Source organism: Diabrotica virgifera, chromosome 1 (genome assembly GCF_917563875.1).
Source record: "Diabrotica virgifera virgifera chromosome 1, PGI_DIABVI_V3a".
Classification (NCBI taxonomy): Eukaryota; Metazoa; Arthropoda; class Insecta; order Coleoptera; family Chrysomelidae; genus Diabrotica; species Diabrotica virgifera.
Window position 1 is genome coordinate 25,292,487 of NC_065443.1, and position 27,473 is coordinate 25,319,959.

The 27,473-nt window shown below is 32.3% G+C and overlaps 1 protein-coding gene across 2 annotated transcripts in view; it reads left to right on the forward strand.

Moving 5' to 3' along the window:
- Nucleotides 1–27,473, forward strand: part of LOC114324167 (histone deacetylase complex subunit SAP130-A) — a 115,306-nt gene that overhangs the window by 19,793 nt on the left and 68,040 nt on the right. For both annotated transcript variants that reach the window (XM_028271917.2, XM_028271919.2), the window contains exon 4: nucleotides 8,688–8,876. In XM_028271917.2, coding sequence (XP_028127718.2) covers nucleotides 8,688–8,876 — 189 coding nt within the window. The remainder of the gene's footprint in view (nucleotides 1–8,687; nucleotides 8,877–27,473) is intronic.

Here is a 27,473-nt window from a genome sequence, read left to right on the forward strand (position 1 = left end):
AGTTTCAAATTGTTCCCAGTGTAATCAATTAACATTCAGATAATTAACCCTTTCGAGATGGGTATATATTTTGCAAGTCGGACGCAAAATTTTCGCAGTTGGCCCTGCTTGGTTGCAAAATATATTTCTTTTTTAAACCAAGTTCAAGCCAATATTAGGCCAGTCAATGAGGTAGCAAGCCCAAAACCTACCAAATTTTTGCAGTTAGATGAATCTCAATGAAACTTTTTGCATTCGATTTCTAATAGCTTTAGAAGACTTTGTGAACAAAAATGAAGATGACGAAATGAAAATAGCATTATTGAACAAGAAAAATGCATTTTCCCAAATCCATATCGTGTTGGAAAATGATAAATTTGTAATTCAGAAATAATTGACAGAAATAAGTTCGATTTTGCTACCCGGGTGATTTTGGGCTCGTTGAACACGAATATCATGACGGCTATGGTCTCCCAAGGTACAACATGCTCAGGGTAGCACTCGTCTGCTGGTAGTACTTGAATGGCGGGTGGCATTCGATTTGTAAGAACCTTAGGAGACTTTGTGAACAAAATTGAAGATTAAATGAAAATTGATTATATAACAAGATAAATGTATTTTTCAAAATCCATTTCGTAGTGTTGAAAAATGATAAATTAGTAATTCGGAAATAATTGACGAAAATAAGTTCAATTTTGGTACCCGGGGGTTTTTGGGCTCGCTATACACACATATCATGACGGCAATGGTTTCCGAGGTACAGGGTTATTCACTATATTTTGATCCCCCTGTAAACTGCTTTATTTACAGAATTAGAAAAAAATGTAAAATACAAAAGTTATTCGATTTTTAAATTATGATTTTATGACATATATATTATATCGTACTAGTGACGTCATCCATCCATTTGGGCGTGATGACGTAATCGACTATTTTTTTTAATAGAAATAGGGGTCGAGTGCTAGCTCATTTGAAAGGTTATTCAATTCACTTTTCAGTAATATAAACATTAACATGATTAATTGTACAGGGTGTCCAAAAAAAATTAATTAAATTAATTGACACAAAAAAAGAATGTATGTAATTTATTTAATTCAAAATACATTCTACTGCTGTCAGAAAACAGAAATAAATGTTTATTGAACAAATAATAAACATTACTTTTCACTTCGAGCTGTCACCCATCTGCCTCATGACAGTTTGAACATTGAATTTAAACAAAAATCAATGTTTATTTTTGTGAAATAAACTTTTATTTATGTTTTCTAACAGCAGTAAAATGTATTTTAAATTAAATAAATTACATACATTCTTCTTTTTGTGTGAATTAATTGAATTAAAAAAATTTTTTGGACACCCTGTATAAATAATTATCTTAATGTTTATATTACCTTTCAAATGAGCTAGCACACGACTCCTATTCTCATTTAAAAAATAGTCGATTACGTCATCAAGCCCAGATGGGTGACGTCACTAGTATGTTATATAATGTCAAAAAATCATATTTTAAAAATAGAATAACTTTGTTATTTTACATCTAGTTCTGTAAATAAAGCAGTTTACAGGGGGGTCAAAATATAGTGAATAACCCTGTACATCGTACTTAGGGTGGCTCTCGTCTCCTGGAGCTTTATGGAAATTGAATACAAAGAAATGCAAACTCATTACTAGGGGTTTTTGGGGTCGCTGAACACTAATATCACATCAGAGATAGCCTCCGAGGCACCTCGTCCCCCGGATGAGCCCCGTGTCCTGGAGTTTTATTGAAATTTGATACAATATCAATGCAAACTCAATACTAGGGGGTCACATCTGGAGTGATAGGGAAATTTGATACAAAATCAGTACAAACTCATTTCTAGAGGGGGTGGGGTCCATCCCCAACTTTGAAGTGGAGAATGAGCAGAACTTACATTCCTAAACAGTCATTTACTGGACTATTGCAATATTAGTCCAGGGTAATAAAGATTTTCTCGGCACACTCAAAGATCCAGGTAGCTGACTACTTTTTTAGTTATTGTAGACCTATGAAAATCTACCTGTTTCCTGCCTAGAGTTCGCGTCCGTTTTTTAATTATTAACAATTTAGTGCAAAAATCGCGATTTTTTCGATTTTTTGCACTCCATTCAAAAACTAAATAGTTGACATAAAATTACAAAATTCAGTTTTTTAGAACATTGAAAAACCTTCAAAATGCCGATTTTTGAAAGTTAAAAAGTTAATTTGTTGCTACGCAAACTGCAAAATAAGTGAAAATCGTTATTTGTTAATAACTTTTACTAAAACTACCTTAGAACTTTAGTGTTTCACCCAAAATTGGATATTGGGGTACTTAAACCCTTAAAATTTGAGACTGATTAGTTTAAGAGTTATTCTATTTGTTTATCCCAGAGACCTTTATTTTGCAATAAGATAAGACAGAAAATAATGAAGATGTATTCTGAATTTATATAAATTCTATATATAAATAATAAATTCTAAACAATTCTGAGTATGCCAAATGAAAGTAGAAGAATGATAGTATGAAAATGTATTAAAAAAAGATAAAAAGAATGTGTGTGTGTACTTTGTACGCACGTAAGAAGTTATACTTCTATTATATGATTTAAACGAAATTAATATACTTTTTATTTATATTTTGTTTAAATATTAAACTAATTTATACTTACTACTTCTCAAACATTTTTATTAGAACAGTGCCAAAAATTAAAATAATAAAAGAATAAAACACACACAAACACATTAAACAAGCCACAAATGATGTCTGAACATTAATTGTCGAAAATTTTTTTAACTAAATACGTATTTTCTGAAAATACAATTATATAATAAATATACTTACAATCATAAAATGTATTAAAAAAACAAAAAAGAAAGTTTCTATTGGGACTCGAACCAGCGCTGATAACAGCGGTTGGTATTGGAATTCATTCGCCTTCTCCGCTTAGCCACAGACACTATGTGTCATTATTTACGAAGATCGACTAACTAAACGGATTAAACTTGTGATATTTTGATATTTTGAAAATTGATCAAATTATTTTAATTTTGAATTAAAATGATTTAGAATTGAAAAAATACAACAAAACATAGAGTAAAAAACAATATATTAGGTGAATATTGATAGAAATTTTGATGGTAATCAAATTATATAAATAAAAGTATTACATACTATGTATTTTGGCAGATCAAATAGGTAGGTTTATACCCATGATAAATTAACAATTATTACGTACCTGTTGCTTTTAAAAACTATTTAAAAGTCACTACAATATTATAAACTTTTTTGTTTCTGTCCTCACAACAATAAAACTAATATATTATACATTTGTTTACCTTTACCTTTACCTCCAAACCACTGCTGCCATATCGGATAATTTTTGACATGTCATTTGAACATCCAATCAGAACAAAGTTATAATGCGCATGCGCTGGGCTGATAGGTTTTAACATATAAAAAAATCACCCTCTATCGCCGGTAAAGAAGTATAACTTCAAAAAAATGATTAACAGTCAAAAATCCTAATGCAAAATTTTTAAAATATTGTAGTTTATAAACACTTACAATAACTTTAAAAATGTTGTCTGTAGAAACAATCTTGTTATATTCGAAAAGATAGTATTTTAACACAAATTTTCAAATAAAAAAATTTAGCCTGGGCTCATTTGGCACAAAGTTAGCCATATGTTTTTTTAATTCACAGCTAATTTGTTTATAATAATTAAGGAATCTCATTAATGTCATTGTAAAGAAGGGGATTTGTACTTTTTCTTAAAAAAATTGCACAAACATTATACCTTCACAGCACCCTCTACGATTTTTCAAAAATGTAGTGCAAACGATTACTAGGGGAACCCTACAAATCCAGCGAGTTAAAATACCGAAAAAGCAATTTCAAACGAATATAATTTGCTGTATCTCCGGACCAACTCAATGGATTTTGATCTTTTTTTTTTAATTGGTATGTAATTTTTACGTACATTACAAATATGCAATTTGTTTATAAATTTATTAATTAATAAACAGTCTAATTTGTTTAAACAATTCTTGAAAAAATATATTTTTTACAAAAATCTATTTTTTTAATCATAGTATCCTTAATGATCACAGAAAAAGTTAAAGTACACTTTAATAAATAAATGATCTTTATTAGATAATTATTTATTGAAGATAATTTATTTATTAAAGTATACCTTAACTTTTTCTATGATTAAAAAAAATTATTTTTTCAAAAATTGTTTAAACCAAGTAGACTGTTTATTAATTAATAAATGTCTAGACAAATTACATATTTGTAATGTACATAAAAATTACATACAAATTAAAAAAAGAACGATCAAAATATATTCAGTAGATCCCGAGATATAGAAAATGATAGTAGTGTTAAGCTGCTTTTTTTAGTTTTTGAACTGGTGCATTTGTCGGTTCCCAGCTTCCCCTTCACTTACCACAACTAGTCACCAGTTAAACTACATTTTTAAAAATTCGTGTAAAATACCAGCTTTTCTAATATGTAAAATGGCTTTTTCTACAGACAATGTTTTTAAAGTTATTCTAAATGTTTTTAAACTACAAAATTTCACAAATTTTTGATATAGTATCAGTTTTCTACTTTCATTTGGCATACTCAGAATTGCCCTATCTTCATTATTTTCTGTCTTATGTTATGCAAAATAAAGGTCTCTGGGATAAACAATTAGAATAACTCTTAAACTAATTAATGGATCGGTCTCAAATTTTGAGGGTTGGTTAAGTACCCCAATACCCAACTTTGGGTGAAACACTAAAGTTCTAAGGTAGTTTTAGTAAAAGTTATTAACAAATAACGATTTTAACTTATTTTGAAGTTTGCGTAGCAACAAATTAACTTTTTAACTTTCAAAAATCGGCATTTTGAAGGTTTTTTAATGTTCTAAAAAATTAAAATAAAAAATCGCGATTTTTGCACTAAATTGTTAATAATTAAATACGGACGCGAACTCTAGGCAGGAAACAAGTAGGTTTTCATCCTATAGGTATACAATAACTAAAAAAGTAGTCAGCTACCTGGATCTTTAAGTGTCCCGAACATGGTCTATTTCTAGTTTATTACTCTGGTATATATTTTGATTATCTGATAGAAAACTTGAATTATAAAAAGCATAGTTTGATAATTTATGTTGTTCTGAAGCTATTTTCTTGTGGCATTTTTACAATTTTAACTATTTATAATGGGAAATAAGCCACAATATTATTAAAAAATGATTTTTATTAACGTTTCGACGCCCAAATCGGGTGCCGTTGTCAAAATACAAAATACTACTAACAGAAACAAAAAATGTTGTAGCTTAGTAAAAAAATTCTTCTAATAATTTATTTAATTTGACTCATTTATATCGGCAATTCAGATACATATGATACATTTTAAAGTAGAAGACTTTAAAATGATATTGCCAATATTTATGAGTTGCGTTCCTGGGACGACTTTACTGAAAGATAGTTCATTCGATTACATGAAATCAACCCCAACTCAAGAATATCCGTCACAAAAAAATCATAGCATGTGATCTGTCTTTAAAAAGACAACCACATGCAACGGTGACATTAAAATTCCCGCGTTAGAGATCTCATAGTAAATCACGAGGGAAAACCAGGAAAAACCTCGTGATACTATCCCGACATCGTAAGTATTTGGTCTTACATTTAAATTACTCTCAAAATTAATACCAAATTCTGACTTTACTATAATTTTGTTTAAATTATAAATAATATCAATAATACATGGATATATAAGTAATACTAAAATATAAATTGTGGTATTTTCTTTCTATTGACTTCCTCTTTCAGTATGGGTATCCACATCCTACTGCATTCCACCGAGGAATTTGCGACACAATTGGTTTCGTTTAGCATAATTAGAGCCGCTTCTTTGATTTTTCTCTTTTTACTATCTGTTTCTTTCAGGACTATACTTGAATCTCTCCACTGAACTCTATGTTCATTATCCCATGCGTGTTGACATATTTGAGATCTATCAAACTCTCTATTTTTAATATAAGATTGATGTTCACTTATTCTAACGTTTAATGGTCTTGATGTTTCACCTATATAAAACTGTTCGTATTCACAAGGTATTTTATAAATACAATTCTTTGTCCTTTCTTGTTCATTGTTAGGTTTAGTCTTAGATAGAATAGATCTCAATGTGTTGTTTGTTTTGAATGTTGTTGAAATGTTGAATTTATTTCCTATTGTTTTAAGTTTCTCGGATAGTCCTTTTATGTATGGTATTGATATTTTCCTCGTATTATTTCTTGTGAATGTTGTAGGATCCCGTTCTATGTTGTTCTGTTCCATTCGATCCAATCTTGACAATTTCTTATTTATAAACGATAAAGGATAATCATTTTTTAATAAAACAGATGTTAAGAATTGTTTTTCTTCTAAAAATGAATTTTCGTTAGAACAAGTAATTTGGGCGTCGAAACGTTAATATAAATCATTTTTTAATAATATTGTGGCTTATTTGCCATTATAAATAGTTAAAATTGATAATTTATGTTACAAATAAATGTTTTTCAATTAAGGGGATGGGTACGTATTTTCGGCTGCAATGCTATTCAAATGGGGATTTATTTTTTTCGAATCCTGAGAAAACTGATAAGTATTTTTGAAAAATTTAAACGCAGAATGAAAGATTACGTTATTAGCGAGGGCCGAAAGTCCCTGAGAACTTCTATAATGTTTATTTTAATAAGTTACAGGGGTGAAAAACTAAAAAAAAAATCAAGTATATTCAAATGGGAAATAAGCCACAATTTTACCTAAAAATGATTTTATTAACGTTTCGACGCCCAAGTCGGGTGTCGTTGTCAAAATACAAAATAATACTAAATAAATAAAATGTTGTTGCTTAGTAAAAAATTCTTCTAATAATTTATTTAATCTGACTCATTTATATCGGCAATTCAGACATGTATTATACATTTTAAAGTAGACGACTTTAAAATGATATTGACAATATTGATGAGTTGCGTTCCTGGGACGACTTTACTAAAAGATAGTTCATTCGATTACATGAAATCAATCCCAACCAAAATGTGGTTACCCATATTAAAGGAGGAAGTCAATAGAAAGAAAATACCACAATTAGTAAATCAGTAACATATCGAGTTAGTACATATTTAGTATTTTAGTATTATTTAAAATTTAAAATATCAAGTCAGAATTTGGTATTAGTTTTGAGAGTAAACTAAATGTAAACCCAAATACTTACGATGTCGGGATAGTATCACGAGGTTTTTCCTGGTTTTCCCTCGTGATTTACTATGGAATCTCTAACGCGAGAATTTCAGTGCCACCATTGCATTTGGTTGTCTTTTTAAAGACAGATCACATGCTATGATTTTTTGTGGCGGATATTCTTGAGTTGGGATTGATTTCATGTAATCGAATGAACTATCTTTTAGTAAAGTCGTCCCAGGAACGCAACTCATCAATATTGGCAATATCATTTTAAAGTCGTCTACTTTAAAATGTATAATACATGTCTGAATTGCCGATATAAATGAGTCAGATTAAATAAATTATTAGAAGACTTTTTTACTAAGCAACAACATTTTATTTATTTAGTATTATTTTGTATTTTGACAACGACACCCGACTTGGGCGTCGAAACGTTAATAAAATCATTTTTAGGTAAAATTGTGGCTTATTTCCCATTTGAATATACTTGATTATAAAATGCCACAAGAAAATAGCTTCAGAACAACATTAAAAAAAAATAGTGTGATTTTTAATTTCAAATATCTCATTCAAAAGAAACTTTTTATTTATTCTAAGGGACTTGCCCTGCCCTCGGTAATAATTTAGTATTTCATTCTGCGTTTAAATTTTTCAAAAATATTTATTGGTTTTTTCAGGATTCGAAAAAAATGAACACAATGTCCGTGGTAATATTTTCCAAATCCATCTTTATCTTACAATGCACTCAGTCGAATAGAATATTGTCAGCATATTGTCAGTCAGACAGTGACATCAGTGACAATTTTAAATATTTGACATGGTGTCGGGAATATTTTGAGTTGTTGATTAAATAATATTGATATATTATAGTGTATTTGATAAATAATTGATTTAAGACGTGAACTTAATAAAAAGTTATTTATTGTGTATTATTTGTGGAAGATCCAAGCAGAGAATACATCAGGATAATATATTCTGTGATCCAAGATGTTCAAAATTGTAAGCGTTCCATAGTAACAATATATTATTAAAAAATCACTTTAACACTTTTCTTCTTTTCTCGATTGAGTATTAGTTTTTGTTGTACATATAAAAAACACTGAATATAAGTTAGTGAAATAATTATCACATTTATTAACTGAATTAATAATTTGCAATTATACAATAACAGTTATCCAAGAACATTCAAAAGCCATCTCTTTAAGTTAATGATGACATTGTTAAGTAGAATGACATTCTAGTAACTTTTACATATCCATACCAGTGTGAATTTTACTACACATAATTTGCCGTGTAAAGACAGAAAAAGTAGGGCTAGCCGTAAAATATTTGCGAATTATGTACCGACGGCCTTAATGTAAAATGTTTTGTATAGTTTTGTTTAATTTTTAATAATAGTGATAGCATGTTTCATGATTTTTTAAAGATTGTCATTTTTACCTCTATAAAAATAAGTAACATTTCTTTGTCTATAAATTTCAGATTCATTCTTTCAAAGCTGGTGCTGCAGGTATACAGACTTTGGGCAGTGCTGTCACTATAGCACAAGTGATCCCTTCTCGTACTCAAGCTGTTGTTTACAGTGCTAGTTCAACTCCGCAATTTACCCCCGCAAGAATAACTGTTGCTACTACAACTTCCACACCGAGACCCACTCAGCCCAGATCTCTGGTAAGTAATAGTTTGTATTGATTTTTTACCAGCGCTTACAGATTGTAACTTACAAACCATATTAACTTGTACTAAACTCGGATTCACGAGTAAACAGTGCACTCCGTATGACAAGCGAGGTTGCCGTTTAAAAGCTAGGCATATTCTTGATCAGAAAGTACAGAACCGCTCTTATGTATGATAACTGATAACATTAAACCATCCAATGAATTAGAAGTAAATGTAACATTTACAAAATCACACAAAATTTAATAAAACATTTTCATTGAAATTTTTGAAGTGAAAACTTCTTTAGGAACGTTGTGCGATTTTTGGATAGGGGAAAACGCATTGAATTCGATACCGTCATTGCGACCGTCATCGCGACCGTCATTGCGACCGTCATCGCGACCGTCATGTACATATATATAAATTGTAGAAAAGTATTTAAATTTAAAATAAATGTAAAACCTATTTTAGGAGGGGGAAAAAGGACTTATTTCGCGATTGTCATCTCTTTGGCGAAATAAGTAAGTATCTATATTATGTGTATGTATACATAAATTGTATAGAAGTATTAAAATTTAATATAAATGTAAAACCTATTTTTGGATGGGGAAAAAGGATTTATTTCGCGACCGTCATCTCTTCGACTAAATAAATTTTGTACGTATATTTATTGAAGTGAAAACTCCTTCAGGGACGTTGTGCACATTTTGGATGGGAAAATGTATTAAAATGGCGACCGTCATCGCTTCGAAGAAATACATTTTTGAAGTGAAAATCTTTTGGGGACGTTGTGCACTTTTTGGATGGGGAAAAATTATTAAATTAGCGACTGTCATCACTTCGACGAAATACATTGTTGAAGTAAAAACTTCTTTAGGGACGTTGTGCACTTTTTAGGTGTGGAAAAAGTATTGAATTAGCGACTGTCATCGCGACCGTGAAAACTTCTTTAGAGACGTTGTGCACTATTTGGATGGAAAAAAGGATTAAATTAGCGACCGTCATCGCTCCGATGAAATTGATTTTTGAAGTAAAAACTTCTTGAGGACGTTGTGCACTTTTTGCATGGGGAAAAATTAATAAATTAGCGACCGCCATCACTTCGACGAAATCAATTTTTAAAGTGAAAACTTCTTTAGGGACGTTGTGCAATTTTTGGATGGGAAAAAGTGTTAAATTAGCGACCGTCATGCGTCATCGCGACCACGAAATAAATATTTGAAGTAAAAACTTCTTGAGGGACGTTGTGCACTTTTTGGATGGGGAAAAATTATTAAATTAGCGACCATCGCTTCGATGAAATAAATTTTTGAATTGAAAGTTTCCTTAGGGACGTTTCTTTGAATTAAAAACTTCTTGAGGGACGTTGTGCACTTTTTGCATGGGGAAAAATTAATAAATTAGCGACCGCCATCGCTTCGACGAACTAAATTTTTAAAGTGAAATTTCTTTAGGGACGTTGTGCAATTTTTGGATGGGAAAAAGTATTAAATTAGCGACCGTCATCGCTCCGACGAAATAAATAATATTTGAAGTAAAAACTTCTTGAGGGACGTTGTGCACTTTTTGGATGGGGAAAAATTATTAAATTAGCGACCGTCATCGCTTCGACGAAATAAATTTTTGAATTGAAAGTTTCTTTAGGGATGTTGTGCACTTTTTGGATGGGGGAAAAGTATTGAATTAGAGACCGTCTTCGCGACCGTCATCGCTTCGACGAAATAAATTTTTGAAGTGAAAACTTCTTTAGGGACGTTGTGCACTTTTTGGATGGGGAAAAAGTATTAAATTAGCGACCGTCATCGCTTCGACGAAATAAATTTTTAATTGAAAATTTCTTCAGGGACGTCGTGCACTTTTTGGATGGGAAAAAGTATTAAATTAGCGACCGTCATCGCGACCATCATCGCTTTGACGGAATAAATATTTGAAGTGAAAACTTCTTGAGGGACGTTGTGCATTTTTTTGATGGGGAAAAAGTATTGAATTTGCGACCGTCATCATTTCGCTGAAATAAATTTTGTACATACATATTATATAAATTACGTGTATGTAATACATAAATAGCATAGGGCATACGCATCGCGTATATGATATAGGTATAGCACATCTTTTTGGATGAAGAAAAAGCATTGAGCTCGTAATTTATTTATTATAAGAAGTTTTCACTTCTGTCGGCACTCCCACGAGTGCCTTCAATTTTTTTACTAAATTACATAGGGTGTGACAACGAGACGGAATCTACTAGGGAAATTGTCAGCGATATTAACAATTCCGTCGGCAAAAATACGTAGCTGTGCAGTGGCTACAAATTTAAATTAGTAATTCATATACCTACAGGATGTCCCAACTTAGACTAATGAAATAAAGATAGGACTTAAAATTCAAAACAAAAACTAACAGTGTTAAGTCGAAATTAGCATCTCTACTCGATTTTGGAAAAGTCGTCCTCACTGGAACTGTCGGTATTGTCTGTTATAATCGCCGGTAAGATATCTTCTTGTAAGTTGTCAGCTATCCACATTTCTTTTTCAACTTTGATGACATGCTGTATACAGGGTGTTTCATTGGGAAACGGAAATACTTTAATTGGGAATAGAGGTCACCGAGGCGGTTCTACATTTTTTGCCCTACCGACTTTTATAACCGACTTACAGGGTGTTTTATCGATTTTGCCAATTTCTTTCCTAAGCCATAACTTTAGAACCATCCTGTATGTTTTTTTTTATATTGGGTACAAATGTGTCTCATCCAAAACCCAAACGACCGACATACTAATCACAAGAAAAATCCAGGTCTGGATTAACAAAAAAATTATAAAGTAATTGTGACCTTAAAACAACACCCTGTATATTAAAATTCTGAAAATCTGTTTGCATATTTTAAAAGAGCACAAAAAACTAAGTCTAACCGTTTGCTTCAATTTTTCGGCCAGACAATTTTATGACTTTAATTTTGAAATTATATTGAATTTTTTAAGAACTCAACATTAAAAAGCAGGTATTATTAACTTTTAATTATAAATTATTAAAGCTATTGAATAAATCCTTATTTTAAAATTGGTCAATACTTATTTACCACATTGGAACGACCCAATTATTAATCACAAGAAAAATCTAGGCCCGGATTAACAAAAAAACATAAAGTAATTGTGACCTTGAAAGAACACCCTGTATATTGACATTTTCAAAATTTGTTTGCTCATTTGAAAACACCTCAAAAATCTGAGTTTATCGGTTTGCTTTAATTTTTTGTGGAGGAAATTTAATTACTTTAATTTTGAAATTAAATATATTGATACTTTTAAGAACACTGAAATTAAAAAGCAGATTTTAAAAGCACTTTTAACAATAAATTATTAAAGTTATTAAGTAAATACCCATTTTAAAAATAATCAATACTTATTTACGACATTCGAACGACCCACTTACAAATCACAACAAAAATCCAGGTCCGGATGAACAAAACAATATCAAGTAATTGCAACCTTGAAACAACACCCTGTATATTGAAATTTTCAAAATCCGTTTGAAAAGCACAAAAAACTAAGTTTAATCGTTCGCTTAAATTTTTTGGCCAGATAATTTAATGAATTTAATTTTGAAATTATGTCGAAATTTTTAAGAACTCTGGGAACTCATAATAAAAATTTCGATATAATTTCAAAGGTAATGTCATTAAATTGTCTGCACAAAAAATTAAAGCAGGACATTAAACTTAGTTTTTCGTATTCTCTTCAGGTGTACAAACGTATTTTAAAAATTGCAATATACAGGGTGTTTTTCAAGGTCACAATTACTTTGTATTTTGTTGTTAATACGGACCTGGATTTTTCTTATGATTAGTAAGTGAGTCCTTCTAACGCAGTAAATAATAACTGATTATTTTTAAAATTAGTATTTATTTATTAACTTGAATAATTTAATATTAAAAGTGCTTTAAAAACCTGCTTAGTAATTTCAGGGTTCTTAAAAATTTGAATATATTTAATTACAAAATTGAGTTAATAAATTTTTGCAAAAAAATCAAAGTTAACCGACAAACTCGGATTTTTGTGGTCTTTTCAAATGTGCAAACAAATTTTAAAAATGTCGATATACAGGGTGTTGTCTCAAGGTCACAATTACTCTGTGTTTTTTTGTTAATCCGGACCTGGATTTTCCTTGTGATTAATAATTGGGTCTTTCCAATGTGGTAAATAAGTCGTGATTCATTTTAAAATGAGTATTTATTCAATAACTTTAATAATTTATAATTAAAAGTTAATAATACCTGCTTTTTAATGTTGAGTTCTTAAAAAATTCAATATAATTTCAAAATTAAAGTCAAAACATTGTCTGGCCGAAAAATCGAAGCGCACCATTAGACTTAGTTTTTTGTGCTCTTTTCAAATATGCAAACAGATTTTCAAAATTTCAATATACAGGGTGTTGTTTTAAGGTCACAATTACTTTATAATTTTTTGTTAATCAGGACCTGGATTTTTCTTGTGATTAGTATGTCGGTCGTTTGGGTTTTGAATGAGACATATGTGTACCAAATACTAAAAAAATATACAGGGTGGTTCTAAAGTTATGGCTTAAAAAAGAAATGAGCAAAATCGATAAAACACCCTGTAAGTCGGATATAAAAGTCGGTAGGGAAAAAAATTAGTATACCTGGAACGGCCTCGGTGACCTCTATTCACCATTAAAGTATTTCCGTTTCCCAATGAAACACCCTGTATAATTTTGCCACTGTTCGGCAGAGACATTGACAAATTCACGATATTGCACACGATCTTTTTTAAAGTCAGTGTTTCGGGCAGCAACGTAATGTTTAAATTGACTCCAAACCATCTCTATCGGATTGAGCTTACAGTGATATCGAGGCAATCATAATACTTCTACAGCAAGTATTTCTCGACCAAATTTTCGATGTAATACTTGTCGTATATATCTGCATAACTATTTGCTACATCCAATAGTCCTTACTTTAAATAATCTTTTTCAAAAAATCTATTATTTCTCTCTCCTAACCATTCTTGGATTTCATGTTTGTTCCAGAAGCTTCTTGAAAAATTTTATTTGTATGAATGATATGGAGCATTATCCATTATTACCAGTTTTTTCTCCCTTCGGGAGGTTTGTGATTAGCTTATTTTCAAACCAATCTTCGAAAGACTCGCCGCGCCGTTCATTTCGCCATGGTAGTCACCTGAATCTTTTTTTGCTAAAAATACACATTCTGAACTTGGTACAAAACCTCTAACAGATCCAACATCTAACAAGACAAATCTCGGACACTAGTCAAGCCTTCTAAAAATGTATCCTTATATGGTTGAATCCGTCCATACCTTATTTACTGTATACCCGATATTTACCCAACTGTCATCCAAATAGAAAATATTGTATCTTCGCGATCGATAATTCTGTATTTTTCTGAGAAATTTATGCCTCTCATTTATTATGTCATCATTACTGCTTTCTTTCCTCTTTTTCATTTTTTTATAAGTGTTCTCAATTGGCTCGTGATAATTGATATTCTCATCGTAGGTAAACTCCCGTATCGTTTTACGCGCATCTGAAGCGCAGCGTTTTCTTCCATTTGATTTATAGTCCAAGTAATGAAGCTTAAAATAGGACAAAACCTCGCAATTTTTACAGAATGGATCGATTTGCTTGAAAATTTGAGAATAAGTAGTGGATAGTCCAACGATCAAAATCTATATGATGCCGAAAGGCGCTTTTATGGTTCTTTTCATGAGCATTTTTCAGTGCGTCACAGTTTTTCGATTTCTTTCTAACGCATTAAATTGTATGTGACAGAAAAAAACGCACGTCGCTGATTACATTTCGTCGGTGACATTTATAACATTTAATCTAGTTGTCAATAGATGGCGCTAATAATATAATATTAAATAATATTATATTCTATATAAAAAAAAATTTAATCTGTACAATTTATAAGACTATACAAATCAAAGAAAATAGCATTTTATAAATGCAATAAACAAAATTGATTTTTTTTTATACCAAATTGCAAATAAAATGTGACAACTGTCAGATTTAACTAAAATGTCATGTTAGAATAAATGTCATAAATGTGTATTTATCACGGACTAACCTTTTTTCTATCATTTGTGACGCACTGAAAAATGCTCATGAAAAGAACCATACCATGGGGTGGTTGCCACCCCATCTCGGGGGGTGGAATTTTTTTTTTATATTTTGACCGCAAGAGTTGGTACAAACATTCATTATAAGCAAAAAACGTTCTATACATTTTTTTGATAAAATTAATAGTTTTCTATTTATTCGCTATCGAAAGTGTTAGTTTTATATCGAAAAAATCAATGTTTTTAATCAGTTTTCTGCTAATAACTCAAAAAGTTTTCGTTTTATCAAAAAAACTTTACTTAACAAAAATGTATCTTTTGAAAAAATAAACAAAACCTTTTTTTTTTTTCTTTGAGACCAACAGTAATCGAGATATACTTTATTATATGTTGGCTCTTCTTCGTCAAATGCTAAATATTGTAGTTTCAAAGTCAAAGGACGGGAAATCTATGCATTTTTCGAGGATTACTTGTTCAAACTAATTTAAAGTATTTAAAAATGTGTATCCCCAGAAATAAAAAAATCTCTAGCTAAAAAGATTAAGTGACTTATAATGAAAAGAATGTGAGTCCCTATGTTTTTCAGAAAAAAAGTGATCGTAAACAACCCCCTAATCACCACCCTAATTAAAATTTGTCATTGACCTGATTTGGTTTCCTTGATTTATGTATTATTAATAGGTTCTAGAAGTTTGATCGGCTTAGAATGATTAGTCTTAAAAAAATTGAGTTAAAAGCGAATAACGAGTTTTTGTTAAAAAATGCCCTTTTCTTCAGAATAGATAGATTAGCATCAGAGATACGAAAAAATATTTAAATATGAAATTGTAGCTTATTTACCAAGAACTTGGTTTGCAAAAAATTTTGTACGGAAAAAATTGAGTGAGCTATTGACAATTAAAACTTGTAATATCATGCAAAAACCACCTTTACCAACCCTTTCAATGCCACCTCTTTTTATGACTGAGAATTTTAAAAGGATTTAATATTAATAGCCTTATATATCTTATAACAACCTACAAAATTATTTTTAACGAACTTTCTAAGCTAAAAAATAAAAAAGTTACGGTTAAAAAATCAATATATTTTTTTGAAAAAAAAAAAGGAGAAATCCAATTGGAAGCATAATAATAGCGGTGTTTTTAGTCATTGGCCTTATTTATTCTTCTTTATTTATGCATTATTAATAGATTCTAGAAGTTTGACTGTCTTAGAATGATTAGTTTTTAAAAAACTGAAGTTGGTGAATAACGAATGTTTGCAATTTGGTAAAAAATGCCATTTTCTTCAGAATAGAAAGATTAGCGTCAGAGATACTAAAAAATGTTTAAATATGAAATTGTAGGTAATTTAATTCCCAAGAACTTGGTTTGATAACATTTGTTCTACGGCAAAAATTGAGTGAATCGTAAATGAGTATATGTACCATCGAAAAACATTGATTTTTTAGATATAAAACTAACACTTTCGATAGCGAATAAATCAAAAACTATTAAATTTATCAAAAAAATGTATAGAACATTTTTTGCTTAGAATGAATGTTTTTATTAACTTTTGCGGTCAAAATATAATAAAAAATTTCCACCCCCGAGATGGGGTGGCAATCACTCCCATGGTAAAAGCGCCTGTCGGCATCATACAGTTTTTAATCCATGGACTATCCACTACTTATTCTCAAATTTTCAAGCAAATTGATCCATTCTGTAAAAATTGCGAGGTGAAAAGCTTTGGTTCCTGGACTATTACATTGTTCATAAGAGCCAACGCTGAAATCTACAAGTGAATCCGAATATAGCTCAATCCTCTGAGTGAACTTGTGCCTTGTTTACATGAATACTTACAAAGTAAAAAATGTAACAGGTATAAGTTAGAAAAAAATAATTATTAAAATGCTGGACAATATAACGTCTTGCCTGTAGGTTTTAATTTTTTTAGAAAAAAGAAAAAATTCTAGTTACAATAAAAAAAATCTTAAAGTATTTAAAGTATTGTCTTGTTTAATCTTGGTTGTTATCTGCTGGTTCCAAATCGGCGAAGAATATATTTAAACGTTGTCTGGTCGTTCTACTTATGCAATTCATCGCATTTGTGACCTTATGTCCATTTTTGTCAAATTCCGTTTTTATTTCATTGATTAGGTTAGTAGGTGTGGTGTACTACATTTTTGTCCCTCATGTATTTTATTATTTTCATATACCTATGTTATATGTGTCTGGTGTCTCGCAATTTATCATCACTGTGTTGTCTGCTAAGGATTTTGTAATGTATTGTGAGTTTTCTGCTATTATACTGTGAAATCTTCATCGCTAGTTGATGCTGCATACTGCGTGAGAAGAGGTTGAGTTGCAATACACTCATTTAATATTATTTGTTGGGTGTTGTAAGGTGGGACAGCCTGTATAGTAATTCCGTTGTTTGTGTTTGGCAGTGGTTGGTTATAAGTACATAGTTCCTGGCACATTAAAAGCAGGTAAATTATTAATTTTTATCTGTTAGTCAATTAACTACTTTGTATTATTTCACTGATATGTTAATTTGTTTTGTTTTTGTGATTCACACTTTCGTAGCACTATTGATAACGGAGAAATACACGTCTATGCTACGATATCCAAGCAAATACTTGAAATTGTATGAAAATTGTTTTATACAATATCATAAGTTTTTTTAAATTAAATGCCAATAAAAATATTAACTTCTGTAATTGGTTGTAACTCATTTATACACACTTGCAACTATAACACTAAAACCCAGTGATCTATTTATAGGACGGGTCAAAATTCAAAAATTCAGAGATAAAACAATTTCATGAATATTTACATATTTACAGTTGAGTCCAGGCTTCTTTACCCGTGTGCCATTAATAACTGGCGAGATAAAACACATACTTTTTATCTAGCCTCATTGTCTTTCACGCATGAAACCAAAGACAAACCAGCTATCGCCTGTTATTAAGTAAAGACATGATATTTTTATGAACGCTCTAGACTCAGTACAGGGTTATTCACTATATTTTGACCCCCCTGTAAACTGCTTTATTTACAGAATTAGAAAAAAATGTTAAATACAAAAGTTATTCGATTTTTAAATTATGATTTTTTGACATATATCGTACTAGTGACGTCATCCATCTGGGCGTGATGACGTAATTGACTTTTTTTATATGAGAATAGGAGCCGTGTGCTAGCTCATTTGAAAGGTTATTCAATTCCCTATTCAGTAATATAAACATTAACATGATTAATTATGATCTTGATCTAATAATAATGAAACTTTACTACAAATTAACATGATTATTTTTATGCAGGGTGTCAAAAAAAAAAGTTTTTAATTAAATTAATTGACACAAAAAGAATGTATGTAATTTATTCAATTCAAAATACTCTCTACTGCTGTGAGAAAACAGAAATAAATTTATTGGACAAATAAACATTACTTTTCACTTAAATTAAATGAGCAAGCTGCCACCGATCTGCCTATTGACAGTTTAAAGATTGAATTTAATTGAATTCTAACAGCAGTAGAAGATATTTTGAATTAAATAAATTACATACATTCTTCTTTTTGTGTGAATAATATTAATTAAAAAAAATTATGGACACCCTGTATAAATAATTATGTTAATGTTTATATTACTGAGTAGAGAATTGAATAACCTTTCAAATGAGCTAGCACAAGACCCCTGTTCTCATTTAAAAAATAGTTGATTACGTCATCACGCCCAGATGGATGACGTCACTAGTATGATATATATGTCAAAAAATCTTAATTTATAAATCGAATAACTTTTGTATTTTACATTTCTTTCTAATTCTGTAAATAAAGCAGTTTACAGGGGGGTCAAAATATAGTGAATAACCCTGTACATCGAAAAGAGATAGGTACAAAAAAGACGCTTCGGGACGTTTTCAGATTTTAGGTACAATTTGTGAAGTTTCTTATTTATTTACTTACTTGTCACTGTCAGTTTGTTGGATTTTTGCCGTTTTTATCGTGTTTTTGCATTTAGAAGTTATTAATATTACACAAACAGTTGTTTTCACAACTAATTTTATATTGGAGTTTAAAATTTTATGGTAGTATATTTTATTTTGCCATTAATTTACATACAAAGTTAACCTCTTCACAGTTAAGGAATGGTTTTGTTTAAGTTTCCGCAAAAGTTGAATAAATAACAAAAATAATAGTTATTTATGATATAAGTGTTAAAAGTACATTTTAAGGCACGCATGTGAAAGTTTGCAGAATGAGCGAAGCGAATTCTGCAATTCACATGAGTGTCTTAAAAATGTACTTTTTAACACGTATATCATACAATATTTTTTCTACAAACGTTATAAAATACAATTTATAAAATACAATATTTTTGTTAATTGCTGCAACCATGAAACCTATGACCCATAAAAGGTAGAACTGGTTGTCTACACTCGAGGGGAATGTCTAAAAATTCTTAGCGAAAATATTATACCGTTACATAAACTTGTTTTTTCTACAAACGTGTTAAAAATGCAATAATACAGTTTAAATTAAATTTTAAAAAACCTTTTAAACCACCTTTTTCAAATTGCGCAAGTTGTACTATTAATAGGTTTGTGCTAAAATCAGTTTCAAACGGTTTGAAACCATCAATAGTGGACCAGCGCGAGTAGAGGGAATAGCACTGGTGACTGTATTATGTTCTCTCACTGACCAACTGTTTGCTGACGGTTTTTGACTAGTTTGACTGTTTGCTAGAACAAACCTATTATTAATGTTAATAAATGAAATATAAATATTTTGACGTTTTACAATTTGACAATTCACTTTTAACTGCAGTGCCTCAAAAATTTTAAAGCACTAGTGCTTTAAAGTAGCATTTTTAACGCTCCTATGGAGTGCTAAAAATTGCATTTTTAACACGGTTGTAGAAAAAATATTTTATTGTCAAGTATTTATATTATAGATAACGAATATTTAATCACTAATGATATTAAAAGAATTTATTAATCTACTTCAAATGTAGCTGTAATTCTGCACCAAAATTTTAAAGCAAAACGTAACATTTTACATTCTATTTATTTAATAACTTCAAATTTTATAATATTATCCGTGATCGGAGCAGTAGTCACTTTCTGTCACTTGTTGTTGCGTGAAATATATTTCCGACTTATTTCGTATGCTTTTTAAATGATGACGCACGGGTAAAGAATCATGGACTCAACTGTAGAACAATATTACTGATAAAATTGTATTCACAGTCCCTGCTCAATTTATTAGACTCGCCCTAGAAACATAAGTTTTTTTACGTTGAAGCATCTTAAAGGTATCTTCAAAGTACTGCTAAATCGGTTAAATAACAATTACTTAATAATCGTGCTACATAATTAAGTTAAAAATGGTGAAATTTTTTTATTGAATTGTGAAAACTTGACAGATAGTAATATAATGTGCTATAAGTGTGCAATGACTCAACTGTTTTCAACTTTAGTTTTTTAGTTAAATTAATTATTGGTGTCCAATTTTCTTAGTAGCGGCGAGTATTAATATAGTTCTAACTTAACGTTAGTTTTTAATTTGTTTAATTTATATTAAGATAATAATAGAAATATGTTAATTTCTAGAAGACGAATATCTTTGATTGGATTTTTTTCATATGAGTGATTGTGAAGATCTTTCTGTCAAGCAAATCTCTTATGTTACTGCTGTATTAGAAAATACCACATGTAGACAAAGAGAAATAGCAAAAAAAATGTGATGTATCTTAATCGTTAGTTCGAAGGTTGAGTCAAAAACTTAAAGAGAGACATCCTATTTATACATCGGTTTGGAGCGGTCGGTAGGGCAGAAAGATTTCAGTCGCCTCGGGAGGGAAACGAATTTTAAATAATTTGAAAGTGTAAAACTTTAATTCGGATATCTTTTGATGGGTATGGATGGATACCCAACCACCAATTTGGTTTTCGAAAGAAACGCTCAACGATACAGTAGGTTCGTAGAATTGTATACACCATAAATTCTGCAATGGAAAGAAAACAGTATTGCACAGCTGCCTTTCTAGATGTTAGTCAAGCCTTTGACAAGGTTTGGCAAACAGGCCTGATTTTCTTAATCAAGAAATATCTTCCCATCACCTACCTGAAACTGTTAAAATCATATCTAAGTGAAAGAGAATTCCAAACAAGAGGGAATGAAAGTAATTCCAACAATTTTCCTATAAAATCTGGTGTCTCACAGAGCAGCATTCTTGGAACAATATTATATGTGCTATACACAGCAGATCTACCTTCTAATAATGAAACCGTCACTGGTACGTTTTCAGATGATGCCGTCATCCTTGCAGCCGATGAAAATCCAATTATAGCGTCTAACCTTCTACAGGAACAACTGAATGAACTCGGGACGTGGTTAAACAAGTGGAGAATTAAAGTTAATGAAACAAAATCAGTCCGAGTGACTTTTACCTTGAGAAGAGACCAGTGTCCCCAATTTCACTCAACAATATCCAACTTCCTCAACCCTCTAGCACCAAATATCTAGGAATACATCTTGAATCAAAACTCAGTTGAAAAGAACATATTCTGAAGAAGCAAATTGACCTAAGAATGAAAGATCTAAATTGGCTGGTCGGTAGGAAATCGAAACTGACCCTAGAAAATAAAATCCTTGACTACAAAGCTGTCATAAAACCTATCTGGACATATGGAATCCAACTTTGGGGATGTGCGAACAAGTCAAATACAACCATAGTTCAAATAAGCCAATCGAAAATACTCCGAAGGATAACTGATGCACCATGGTATGTGTCAAACCTAACGCATTATCAAGACATAAAAATCCCGTTCATGCAGTATGTGATCACTAAAAATATAGTATGAAGCACCATGGAGGACTGGAATCATACAGCAATCCCCTATTTTAACCGCTAATCGAACATCATACTAATAGAAGAGTCAAAAAGTATTAGATTGACTTGAGAAACAGTTAAAGTGGTCTTATCACTGGAGAAGACCTCACTAAGCCAGTAGGAGCCTTTGTTCCACAGCCAACAAAAATTGATTGCTAAATAGTGTGACTTTATAAAAAAAAAATAGAATTTCAGTTTTTAGTTAACAGATAATGAAACGCATTATAATATTTACATCTTTTTACTGTCCTAAACCAACTTATTATCTTTAAGATTTTGTTTATTGTAACTACATAAAAATTTTTATTTTTTCTAAAAAAAAATTGAAATATACAGGCAATTCGTTATCTTGTCCAGCATTTTCATACTTTTTTTTTCTAACTTATACTTGTAGTTCTACCCTATCAATAGTAATATCAATATTAATATCCAGATTTAGCCATACGGCTCACACTCCCTCTAAGGGGAAAATTGACTCATCACAGATACCTACGGTATCAAAAGGATTGAGCTCTGGTGGGACTCTTTCCGTGTTGTCGAGCCCTAGGTGACTTGGTATGCAGGTGTATCTCCCAAAAATTTTCGTACGCATCTGGCCGTTGCGAGTAGTACAGCTTTCTGCATGGTCTTGTAAAGATGTTCATTTAGACCCAGCTTTTTTATTCTTTTGAGGAAGTTCTTCGGAATGACTCCAGTAGTAGACATAATAATAGGTATCGTCTGGGTATTTGCATTCTCCATTGTCTTCTTATTTGAATTTCCAGATCTCTGTACTTGGCGATCTTTTCAGTAAATTTACTATGTAGATTATTGTTGTTAGGTATCGCCACATCATTTAGTGTTGTTTGTCTTGTTAATTTATTAGTACTAGTCAGAGATCAGGTCTATTCTGTGCCACAGTTTGGTCTGTGAGTACAGTGCGGTCCCAGTATAGCTTGTAGTTGCCATCCTCAAGCATACTCTCAGGGACTTATTGATAATATGGGAGATGGTCCGTTGGGAGAAGTTCCAGCTTGATAGCTATCTCTTGGTGAAGGATTTTTCCCACTGCGTCATGCCGTTCCTTGTATTCAGTTGTAGTAAATGCCTGGCAGCCCCCTGTAAGATGTTGGATGGTTTCTTCCGTTTGACATCCATATCGGCATTTGTCGTTTTGGACCTGAGGGTCTTTGATGATATATTTCAGGTAATTTTTGGTTGGTATAACCTGATACTTAATGACCAGTAATGAACCCTCCATTTCAGGGAACATCTTTTCTGATGTCAACCAATAGTTCGACGCTGTATTGTCGACATAGTCTTGGCTGACCTCATTGGGATGTCGCCCGTGCAGATGTTTACCCATCCAGGTGCGCATTTTTTCGTCTAGTCTTAGTAACGTGGTTTATGCGCATTTCTGGTTCCCTCAGTTTGATCGGTGTTGTGTCATCTACTGCGCAAATAGCGCGATGTAGAGTAGATGTTTCAGCTTGTATCTGAAAATAAATTCTTAAATTAGCAATTTGTTTATCTAATTGCTCACCTATATCCATAAGTCCTCTTCCTCCTAGATTCCGTGGTAATGTTGTTCTTTCTACTGCACTTTTAGGATGGTGTTTTTGTGCCTTTGTGAGGTGTGTTCTTACTTTTCGCTGAAGATTCTGTATGTCCGTTTTTGTCCACTTAACAATGCCAAATAAATAGCTAAGCGCGGAACATGCGTAGGTGTTTAGTGCCTTAAACAAATTTCTACTGTTAAGGTGTGAACTAAGCAGCTGTTTTATCCTTCGTATAAACTCAATAGTTATCTCAGTTTTCATTTGCTTATGGTCAATTTTCCGCGCTTGCTTTACTCCGATATTTATACATATCGTTTTCACCCATGGCCTCGATGTTCTGGCCATTTTGCATATCGAATCCTCCGGGCTGTACTTTTCCTCTGACTATATTTAAAACACGGCACTTGTCTAGTCCGAAGTGCATACTAATATCATTAGAAAAAGTTTCTATAGTTTTTAGCATCTCATCGAGTTAAATTCGAGTGGAAGCCATTAATTTCAAATCATCCATGTACATGTACAATAAATGATTAAGCTTCGCCACCACATTGTTGTTATTTTTGATGCTAAAACCTGCATCTGTGGAGTTCAATAGCTGAGATAGTGGGTTCATAGCTAGACAGAACCACAGAGGACTCATCGAATCTCCCTGAAATCTCCGGAGGTCGATTTATATTAATATTACTATTGATATTACTATTAAACCATTTTTTTCGTATATCTTACGACAAACGAGTAATTGGACTTCCTTACACTAATGGCGCACTGTGTATGTGCGAATATACAGAGAGGGGCTAAATTATGGAATAAATTAATTTTCTCCAAAATGGACGATTTTGGAGAAAAATCCCGAAACTGGTCGATTTATATTTTTAAATTACAAATTTTTGGCATATATCTCATACCAGTGACGTCATACATATGGGCGTGATGGCGTAATCGATGATTTTTTTAAATGAGAATAGGGGTCGTGTGGTAGCTCATTTTAAAGGTTGTTCAATTCTCTATTCAGTAATATAAACATTATTTTATTTATTTAGCGTATGGCTCAATACATGGAATAAATACAATAATAATTGTAAAAAAAACGTAAGTACATAATTCAAAAATACAAACATAAGCTTATATAAAAACGAACATAGACAAAATACAGATAAAATATAAGATAATACAAACAGATAAGGTTATATCGTTAAGTCAAATTGAGCTATCCATTCAAGGCCTGCAGGCGTAGTTTTGAAAAAGTCTTTTGGGTCTCCTCGGTATGCCCTCAATTCACATGTCTCCACTATGTGTTGGATGGTTTGATCTGGAGCACCACAGTCGCAGCTGGAGGTAGGCTGTTTTCCCCATTTATGTAGGTTGTGTGCGCATACTGCATGTCCCGTTCTAATTCGGTTTAGGCTCTTCCATATGTTTCGTGGCTGGTCGAAGCCATAGGGCTTTTGGACTGGGTCAATAAGGTTGGATACTTTAGGTGAGGCTTCTTCAGTGCTTCTTCTTCTGCGCCATCTGGAGGTAACATTGAAATCATCTGCTGTTAGCTGTTGGGCTGTTCTTATGGGTGGTTTTCTGGATGGGAGTCGGTTTGCTGCTAAACTCGGGATGTCTTCATGGATTGGTAGTTGCAAGTTGCTATTTACTTTCGAATACTCCGTTATCAAGGCCTTCTGTCTTCGTAGAATAGGCGGAGGTATATGGCTAAGGATGGGAAGCCAATATAGTGGAGTAGTCTTAATGCAGCCACTAATCATTCTCATTGCTATATTAAGCTGCGTATCAACTATCTTCACATGACGACTATTTAGCCAGACCGGTGCACAGAACTCTGCCACAGAGTAGACCATACTTAGCACAGATGTTCGTAGTGTGTCCGCAGATGCGCCCCAGTTGGTACCACAAAGATTCTGAATAAGGTTATTTCTACTACTTATTTTTTGTGCAGTTATTTGTAGATGTTTTTTAAACGAGAGAGTCCTGTCCTAGGTAACCCCCAGATATTTTGGGTAAGGTTGGTAGGGTAGTGCTACATTTCTCATTTTGGCCTCTAATTTTTGGTTTGCCCGTTTGTTATTGAGGTGAAAACAGCTTACCTCAGTTTTATTTAAGTTGGGTATCGGGCGCCATTTTGTGAAATATTCATATAGTTTGTTGAGGTCGTTTGTCAGCACGTTTTGAGTAATTTCAAACTGTTTGTGTTGTACTGCTATTGCTAGGTCGTCAGCGTAGCCAAACTTCCATCAGTGTCAGGTAGGTCCGATATATATAAGTTGAAAAGCATCGGAGCAAGGACTGATCCTTGCGGTAGTCCATTATTTAATTTCCTGTTTGCTTATGTCATTACCGTGGATTACCTGGAAGTATCGATCAGAGAGCATGTTGTTTATTAGTTGCAATATTCTTTGGCATGAGATTAGTTTGGTTAGTTTATAGAGGAGTCCCTCCTTCCATACTGTGTCGTAGGCAGCTGTCAAATCCACAAAGACTACAGCCGTCTTTTGTTGCTTTTGGAAGCCTGCTTCCATATGCGTAGTTAGACTTAGAACCTGATCTGCGCAGCTTCGATTAGGTATGAAACCTGCTTGTTCGAGTGGGATATTTTCAAGAATTTGTGGGCCTATTCGGTTTAGGATAAGTCGTTCCAGCAGTTTATAGCAGCAACTGAGAAGTGCTATAGGACGATAGCTTTCAACTTTATCGTGGGGTTTATTGGGTTTTAATACAGCAATTATTTTGCTCGTTTTAAAAGCTTTTGGTATGTTTCCAGTTCTAAGGATCAGTGAATAGAACGCAGCCAACCATTTTCTTGTCCTTTGACCGCATTGTAGTAGGAACTCAGGATGTATCCCATCAAAACCAGGCGCCTTGCCAGTTTTCATGTCTCGGAGGGCTGATGTTATTTCTTCGTTGGTGAATTCGTGGGAGAACCTTGGGTTATGTCCGGCTGTTTGACGTAAGTTGTTGAGTTCCTTTTTTTATATATTTTGTATGTTCTTTATCACGTGGAGCCCTAGATAGGGTCACTATTCTGCTAGCTATTTGGTCGGGGGACAAAAAGTGGGGTTCTCGAACGAGCGGGGCACTTCCCCCTAGCTTTCTAAGTAGGCTCCAAGATTGTCTGCTCGATCTTTTAAAGTCTATTTTCTCCGTTGTTTTTATCCATTTATCTCTCCGGGTTTCATTTAATGTTTGCAATAGGTCATTAGCTACATCTGGGTCACCATTCTCTATAGTCATTGTAGAGTTCTTCACATTCATTATTCCAGCCTGGGATATACTCTTTGCGGTAACCTCTTGGTATACACTTTTTTGCAGTTGATATCACTGCACCTACAAATCTATCGTAGCTTTCCGGTGTGGCTGGAACCCATCTTATAGTTTTATCAAGTTCAGTAGAGAATTTTTGCCAGTCTGCCTTCTGAAAATTCCATCTTGGTCTGGGAGTGGATCGGACTATCGGGACCTGGATGCCTACTTCATATATTATTGGACGATGTTGGCTGTGTGAGAAATTCTTCAGGACTTTTCTTGTTATATTGACAGGTTGATTTTGAGAGTTTTGGGTTGAGAAACAGAGGTCTGGGTTGTATTCCTTTCTCCACGCTGCTTATCTAAATGTTCCCCTGTCTTTTGCATTAAATATTAGTCTAAGGTTGTTTTCTTCTGCCCACTCTACAAGTGCTTCGCCGTTCTGGTCATTGCTGTGATATTTCCACATCGTATGATGGCTATTAAAATCTCCCATATAAACTGCCGGATGGTAAAGATGAGGCAATACTTCTGGAGGCCACTGGGTTTCTGGGGGCTTGTATATATTAGCAATTGTAAGTTCTTCGATTTTTACTGTAATTATTTGAATGTTTCCATTGGTACTGGTGTCCACTAGATGGGAATTTTCTATGTTGCTGCGGATGTATGTTATACAGCCGTATATATGGTGATATGTTACACCAAGAATTTCATATCCTGGTACTTTGCCCCTACGTTTTAGATCAGTTTCATCATCTACATGAGTTTCTTGAATGGTAGCCACGTCAATGTTATTTTCTAGCAGGATTTTATATAGTACCTCACACTTTGATCTACTAAGTGCC